This window comes from Eptatretus burgeri, chromosome 10 (assembly GCF_056783735.1).
Source record: "Eptatretus burgeri isolate ZD-2024b chromosome 10, Ebu_testis_v1, whole genome shotgun sequence".
Taxonomy (NCBI): domain Eukaryota; kingdom Metazoa; phylum Chordata; class Myxini; order Myxiniformes; family Myxinidae; genus Eptatretus; species Eptatretus burgeri.
Window position 1 is genome coordinate 43,022,090 of NC_140970.1, and position 8,246 is coordinate 43,030,335.

At 46.3% G+C, this 8,246-nt stretch overlaps 1 protein-coding gene across 4 annotated transcripts in view; it reads left to right on the top strand.

Moving 5' to 3' along the window:
• The window catches only part of DHX36 (DEAH-box helicase 36), a 119,996-nt gene that overhangs the window by 45,100 nt on the left and 66,650 nt on the right, over positions 1–8,246 (top strand). For all 4 annotated transcript variants that reach the window (XM_085898035.1, XM_085898036.1, XM_085898038.1 and 1 more), the window contains 2 exons: positions 5,947–6,034; positions 6,902–6,957. In XM_085898035.1, the coding sequence (XP_085754161.1) occupies positions 5,947–6,034; positions 6,902–6,957 (144 nt within the window). The remainder of the gene's footprint in view (positions 1–5,946; positions 6,035–6,901; positions 6,958–8,246) is intronic.

Below are 8,246 nucleotides of genomic sequence, written 5' to 3' on the forward strand. Positions count from 1 at the left end.
GCCATTCTACAAGATATTTGGCAACTGTTTATTGATTATGATAGTAAAAATATTAGCTTGTATCTAACCGAACAGATTTTTGAATTTCTGTCCCGTTTGGCCGCCACGTAACCTGGAAGATGGTCAAAAACACCTCCCGATACAAAGAAAACTTTTTACTTCCGATCTTGATGAAATTTGGTATGTGGGTAGAGGTCGATGAGTGATAACGAATGACATTTTTTTTTCCCGGATTTGAGGTCAGGGTCAAGATCACGAGGTCATGAAAGTTGTGAAAGTCGCCATTTTCAAAACCTATCTCATCTGTCATTTTCGGAGATATCTGGCAACGGTTCATTGATTATGATAGTAAAAAACATTATAGAGATGACCGTCACCCCTACACGGGGGTAATTTTTTTATATAGAAATACATGCTGGTCATCTGTCGAGCTCACTAAATCTTACCTTTTGATCATTTACTTGCTTTTTGGTGAAACATGACTCCATCTCCAAGCACAAATGTCCCCATTTCAAAGCACCCCCTTTTTCCATGTTATTGGGATTTCACCCCTCTCCCTCACCTCTTTTCATTTGTTAGTTGTTGGATGGTTTGTTCCTTTTCTGTTTCATCCCTGCTTTCCCCTTCCTCTTCTTGCTGTGTTTCATTCAGCTTGTGTGCAGTTTATGTGCAGTTTATTCACCCTCATGTGTCCTACTCCCCCTCCCCTTGATATCACTCCCTCTCTCATTCTCATTTCTAGTCTGCTGCTGGTGTTTTCCCCCTTTCCAGGTTGTTCCTTTTCATCCTGCTCTAGCTTTTCCACGAGCCTCGATCATGTAGACAAAAAACAGAGTTGGTATCAAAGCCACCCAATCCTCGCATGTTTTGCATTTATCGTTTTTAAAGACTAGTCTAATAATATTTTTTATAAAGCATTGCAGTGAAGTCTGATCCAAATAATTTTAAAGCAATATATGTATTTGTATATTGTAATCAGTAAAAAAATAGTGTGGAAGATAAAAACATTAGAAAGGAAATAACTTGCACCAAAAACTTTAACTTTCTCCTCCTCATTCGGCCCCCTCCCCTAGCTATTCTGCAATACCCCACACTCTTTCAACAACCCTCCTTACCTCCCCCCCTCGCCCCTTGTCCTACCCTCCCCCTCCCCCTCCACCTCCTGCACCCAAAGCCTCCTCCCCTACCTCTTCATTAAAAGTGTGGACCTCAAATATCCGGGGCCTTCGCTCAAACCTTTCAGATCTTTCCTTACAGGTTGCCACTGACAAACCAGACATTATCTGCCTAACAGAAACTTTCCTCTCCCAAGACGTGTCTGACTCCCAAGTATCTCTCCCCGGTTACTCTCTCCTACGGTATGACAGACCTGAGCCTCTTCCTGGTGGAGGTGTTGCTCTCTTCATCAAAGACTATTCCTCACTTTCCATGCACTGCTCTCACTCTCCCACACCCCCGCAATACTTCTGGCTTCGGCTTCCCCTCCACTCCCACCTCATGTTTATATGTGCACTGTACCGTCCACCGAACAGTGATGACTCCATCTACACCTCACTATCCGAAAACATGGACCATCTTCTATCTTCTCATCCAAACTCTCTCTTCCTCTTATGTGGTGACTTCAATTGTCATCACACCAGTTGGCTAGGTGTGGGTACCTCTCTCACCTGCCATGGCACCTCAGCAAAAGCTTTCTGCGACTCATTAGGACTGACTCAATCGGTCAACTTCCCGACCCGGATCTCAACCAATGGGACTCCATCTCTTCTGGATCTGATTTTGACAAATTTCCCTGACAATATCTGCTGCTCTTCCTTCGCTCCAATCGGTTCTTCTGACCACGTCCTTGTCAAAGTGGACATCTCTCTGGCTGTTATCAGAGAACCACCTCACCGCCGTCGAGTCTGGCATTTCACTCAAGCCGACTGGCAGGGTCTCCGAGCAGCCATCAAACTGACAGACTGGTCTCCTATCACTACTTTCTCAAACATCAACTCATCCTGGGAATTCTTTCAAAGAAACTTGCTCTCCCTCATGCACAGATGTATCCCCTCTCGTGTTCAGTTGTCCTATCCTTCCTCCCGCCCTTGGTTTACTGAAGCTTGTGGCATGGCAGCTGTCCTGAAACAACTTGCCTTTGCCTCATGGAAAGCAAACCCAACTGAGGGCAATCTCAGTTCCTTCCACAAAGCTCGGAACAAGTGTGTATCTACCCTCAGGAGAGCCAGAAAACAACATCTTTCTCATCTCAAGTCTGAACTCTCAAACCACTCTCCCTCCTCAAAATCCTGGTGGCGTTTAATCAAATCTGTTTCTGGTGTATGTTCCCCCTCCATCACCTCCCTTACCTCAAATGGCCGCACTGCTGATACCACACGTGATAAAGCTGAATGTCTAAACTCAGTATTTGCAGCTAAATCTTGTGTCCTAAACCCATCACTTTCTCTACCCACTTTACCCAGTCGCACCCAACTGTCCCTGGAGTCTGTATCCTTTTCTCCTGACAAGGTCGAGAGCTTGCTTTCAAACCTCGAGTCAGATTCTGCAACCGGTCCAGACGGTATCAGCCCACGTGTCCTCAAAGCTTGCTCTTCTGCTCTTGCTCACCCTCTCTCTGTTCTATTCACCCTCTCATTTGCCCAAGGTCATCTGCCATCTGCTTGGAAATCTGCTAACATCATTGCCCTGCATAAAAAAGGTGCAAAAACAGATCCCTGTAACTACAGACCAATCAGCCTTCTCCCAATCATCAGAAAGGTTATGGAATCCATCATCGCTTCAGACATGAAATCCTTCCTCTTCTCCAATGGCTTGATTTCCGATCATCAATTTGGTTTCAGACCAGGTCACTCTACCCTGGATATGCTGCTTCTGCTCTCCCATCAATGGATGGAGGTCCTCAATGCCAGACAGGCAATCCGAGCCGTATCCCTGGACATATCACGTGCTTTTGACACAGTCTGGCACCCTGCACTACTCACCAAACTCTCTTCCCATGGTATTCAAGGCCATCTCCACTCATGGCTCGCAGACTTCCTCTCCTGTCGCAGTCAACGTGTGGCCCTAAATGGAGTTCTTTCATCCCCTCTTCCTGTGCTGGCTGGAGTTCCTCAAGGTAGCGTTCTGGGCCCTGTTCTTTTTCTGGTTTTCATCAATGATCTGTCAGACTCTAGAAAATCCTCAATTTCTCTTTGCCGACGACTCCACCCTCTGCCGTACCATCTGTCATCCCTCAGACCGGCAAGCAGCAGCTTCTTCGCTCACTGCAGATCTGGATAAAATCACAAACTGGTCCAACACGTGGAACATGTCTTTCAATCCAGACAAATCTCACACTCTCACTATGTCTCTTCGAAAGGACCGTTTCGAAACCCCCCCCCATCCACTTTCTCAACAATCCTCTGGAAGAAGTCTTTTCTTTCAAGCTTCTGGGTCTCACTATCTGCCATGACCTTTCCTGGGAAAGTCACATTTCCAACCTCGCCTCAAAAGCCAGTCGCCGACTGGGAATCCTCCGTCGTGCAAAGTCCTTCCTCGGCCCTCTTGAGCTCCTGACCACTTACAAAGCTTTTGTCCATAGCCTGATGGAGTACTGCTCTCCCCTCTGGGCTGGTGCTCCTGCCTCCCACCTTTCTCGGCTTCACGCTGTCGAAACCAGGGCATTTAAGATCATCGGCATCTCCTACAATGAAGTTGAGTCTTTGGGCCTCTCACTCAATCACCGCAGGTTGGTCGGTGGTCTTTCTGTCTTCTACCAACTCCTCTCTAGCCTTGCCCCCCCTGCTCTCTCTGCGATTTGTCCCCACCACATTTCCACAGGGCGCTCAAGGTCCGCCAACAACCCCCTTCTGGTAAAACTACCAAAATCATGAATCACTGCTCATCTTCACTCTTTCATTCCTCTTTTTTCCTGCCTTTGGAATAAACTTCCTCACTCTATTCTTTCCCATTCTTCCCTCCAGGCTTTCAAAACAGCTGTTCACCACCACCTCTTATCTTCCCCCATCCAAATCCTCGATCTTTTCTACCCCCGATAATCCACCCAAGCCCACTTCCTTCAATTCCCCTGCTTTCCTTCCTGAAAGTCCCTGTAATGTCCATCTTCTCTTCGCCATGTTCCCCGTCCCATCCCCATCCCTCTCCCTTCCACAGTTCACCTAATGTGTCTGTTCCCCACTGTTTTGTCCCTTCCACTCCCGCCCCTCTTGTCTCATGTCCCCTTGCTGTTAGTTGTTGTGTTAGCTCTCATACGAGCCTCGACAAGGTATACAAAAAAAAAAAACATTTTCACGCTCACGCCAGGGGTATTATAGCTCACGCCAGAGCTATAGCTCTCTTTTCTTCGAACAGGCGAGCTAAAAACCACATCTTCCAGACTCATTACCAGGGTGGCGGTTTTATAGCTGGTTCTCATTCTCTGCAGGAGGGAGTCAAAAAGCTTTTTACAGCGCTTGCACTGTATACAATTGCACCGAGTTTGAAATGTCCCCGGTGTCTACCACGTCTCCGGTGTCCCGATGTCCCCCCCTCCCCCACGTGCCTGTGACAGCCAATGACGGCCGTCCGGTAGATGCAGTGCGTAACCTAGACCGAAATGGCGACAATTGATGGAAATACCCGAGTATTTCAATGGAAATTTGTGAAACTAATGTGTTATATATGTAAAAACCATTGAATTTATTGCTTTATGGAAAAAAAGCAAGGAACGCGCCCCTCTCATGTACGAACGACCAAAAGACATCATTTCTGCCCACCATCGCATTTCGCGCCGAAAGACGTCATTTCCGCCCACCATTGCATTTCGCGCCGAAAGATGTCATTTCCGCCCACCATCGCATTTCGCGCCGAAAGACGTCATTTCCGCCCACCATCGCATTTCGCGCCGAACGCTGAAAGCTAAGTTCTTCTTATGCCATCGTTCTTTTGCGGCCCCCTACCACGCTGTATCGAACGATTTCATTCCTTCTGTTATTATTTCAAAACGTTTCAGAATCAAAAGCAACTTCTATTCCCATGGCATAAGGAAACCCATCCACTACTGGGAAGAATGTGTGACACTGGCCAGAAACTACAGATTAAAGGAATAACCTGTGTGTTGACTTCAGCTGGAGCAGGATGATTCTGTCATGTTGAGGAGAAAACTTTCTGACTCCCTCCCAAGTCATCACACCATCACTTGTGAATGCAATGATCACTATGAAATCACTTATATGCTCTTTAGCTCATCATACAGATGGTTGGAACATGTAGTTGCTAATTACAGCAAATAATTAGCTGTCTGTATTACCAGCGCAACAATAGAAAGACGAGAATGAAATGGTAATATTTATTTGCCGTAATAGATCACAAAGCACTAACGCTTCAGGCCTTGCTGCTCATTGGAGCAAAAGAGAGACACGGGAATGGGACAAGGTAAAGCCCAAAACATCATTCCAGTCTATCTTTTGCTCCAACGAAGGTTGAAGGCCGAAACATCAGCGCTTTGTTATCCTTTACAAAGGATAACTTCAACCATTTTGTTCTTGAGTTTCTGTACAGATCATTGGCTTGATTATACGATAATTAGCTTGTGTACAATTAATAAGCCCCCTTTCAACATGAGTGTTGTTTTTAGCCACTTTTCTATAATGACAAAGGCCCTCACTGCTCCAACTAGCATACCTCTTACCTTGGAGCCTCTTATCTTGTTAGTGATGAAAAGGCATTCCAGCACAGAAAGGTATTCAGGAATGACCATTGCATTCTGTGGGTAAATCTGCTGGTATTGAGTTTCGAGTGACCCAAGGCCAGCCAACATTTCCATTTTCACATTGCGATCTCAGCTCTGTTACCTCGTTTGTTCTGCTATTGTTGCTGTCTATATTTACATTTTGAGCCTATGATCTAGTTTTATTGTCAGCAGCAAATTGCCGAGCAGTGCGTGAAATAGTGTGTGAATTTCTGCAGGAGGGGGCCATCTTGGTTTTCCTTCCCGGTTGGGAAGACATCAGCAAGTTGCACACTCTTCTCACTTCCCAGTTGATGTTTACGTCTGGTGAGTAATACATGAAAACAGAACCCCAAATGCTTTGTTAGCTTTTCTGGAAGTTAAATTCCAGATAAGGTATTGTCATCACGCACCGTCAGTCCGTCTCATATTTCAAATTCTCCAGCAAAACCGCTGGGCCGATCTGGCTGGAATTTGGTAGCAACGTTCCAGTCCTGACTGATAACAGGAATTGCAAAGCTCGTTTCCGGTCATGTGATTTTAAGTCGGTCAAAATGGCCGACTTAGTAAATTTCTTCAAACATCTTCTCCAGACCCAACACATTTGGATTACAACATTAGGCCAGGGTAGGGATGTTAAATTGCAGAGGTCATGCTGATCACGAAGCTAGAAGTGTGTCAAAATGGCGGACTTCGTAAATGTTTGGGAAAATCACGTAAATTGCTTCAAAAACCTTCCTCTCCATACCCGCCAGTCAGAATGCCACCAAATTTGGGTTACAACATTAGGCCAGGGGCGAGATACGCTACAGGTCCAGTTGTCCTTTTTTTTTTTCTCGCGCTTTGCATTAGTTCCATGCTTGCCTCTATCCCTGTGCACCTGCTTCCTGTTTAACATTATTGCTGAGTGATCAGACTGGCACACTTTCACTAATTCTCTGCCAAATTAACTTTGTCCTCATTTTGGAGATTAATCTGTCGAGATTAACATTTTGTAATTTCATTTGTTAAAGAATGTTTGCTCACCTCTGTATGTTTCACATTTTATTGTAAAACCCATCAGGTACTCGCCTTTGCTTTTTTTTTTTGGCAGAAAGTACTTTTTTTTTTAAAACCCAACCTTCATCCCAACCTCCCCCCACCCCCCCTCTCTCCTCCCCCATCCACCTATCCCCCACCCCCTTCATTTTGCAGACCGGTTCCGAATAATCCCTCTGCACTCCCTGATGCCAACTGTGACACAGACAAAGGTGAAATGAGTAATAAAACTGTTTACATGCTCCAATAAGATCCTCATCACCTACATTACCCCAAACCATGCACATGTTTTTTCACAAGTCGGTTCATCACAGATTGATTCATTTATTAAACAGCAGGACTTATTCCAAAAACATTTGATTAACATTTAAACGATGTTGGAAATTCTAATAATTATATTCCACCCCACACTTTACTTTGTCTTGATTGCAAACCTGAGAATTGTTGTTTGTCTGAAGTAACATTTGTGTAACCTGTAATAAAATAACGCAAGAGAGATGTGCAGACAGACAAAGACACGCAGGCATGCAGACACGGACTTGTAGAAACACAGACGTGGAAAATGCGCATGCGGGAGCACAGACGCGCATGCACAGATTCGGATGTGCAGACGCGCAGACGGGCAGACACGGAGGGGTGAATGTGCAGATGCGCTGACACTCAGATGCGCAGGCAGGGACAGACAGACAGGCAGATGCGCAGGCACTGATCCGCAGACTCGCATGCAGACGGATGGAGAGATAGAAGGACAGACACAGACACACAGACTGACAGACGCACACAGACTGACAGATACACGCACACAGACTGACAGACACACGCACACAGACTGACAGACACACGCACACAGACTGACAGACACACGCACACAGACTGACAGACACACGCACACAGACTGACAGACACACGCACACAGACTGACAGACACACGCACACAGACTGACAGACACACGCACACAGACTGACAGACACACGCACACAGACTGACAGACACACGCACACAGACTGACAGACACACGCACACAGACTGACAGACAGACACACGCACACAGACAGACAGAGAGACACACGCACACAGACAAACAGTCACACACACACAGACAGACAAACAGACACACGCACACACACAGACAGACAAACAGACACACGCATACAGACAGACAAACAGACACACGCACACAGACAGACAAACAGACACACGCACACAGACAGACAAACAGACACACGCACACAGACAGACAAACAGACACACGCACACAGACAGACAAACAGACACACACACGCATACACAGACACACACACACAGACAGACAGACACACACAGACAGACAGACACACGTACAGATAGACAGACAAACAGACACATGCACACAGACAGACACACGCACACAGACAGACAGACTGACAGACACACGCACACAGACAGACACACGCACACAGACAGACAGACACACGCACACAGACAGACAGACACACGCACACAGACAGACAGACACACGCA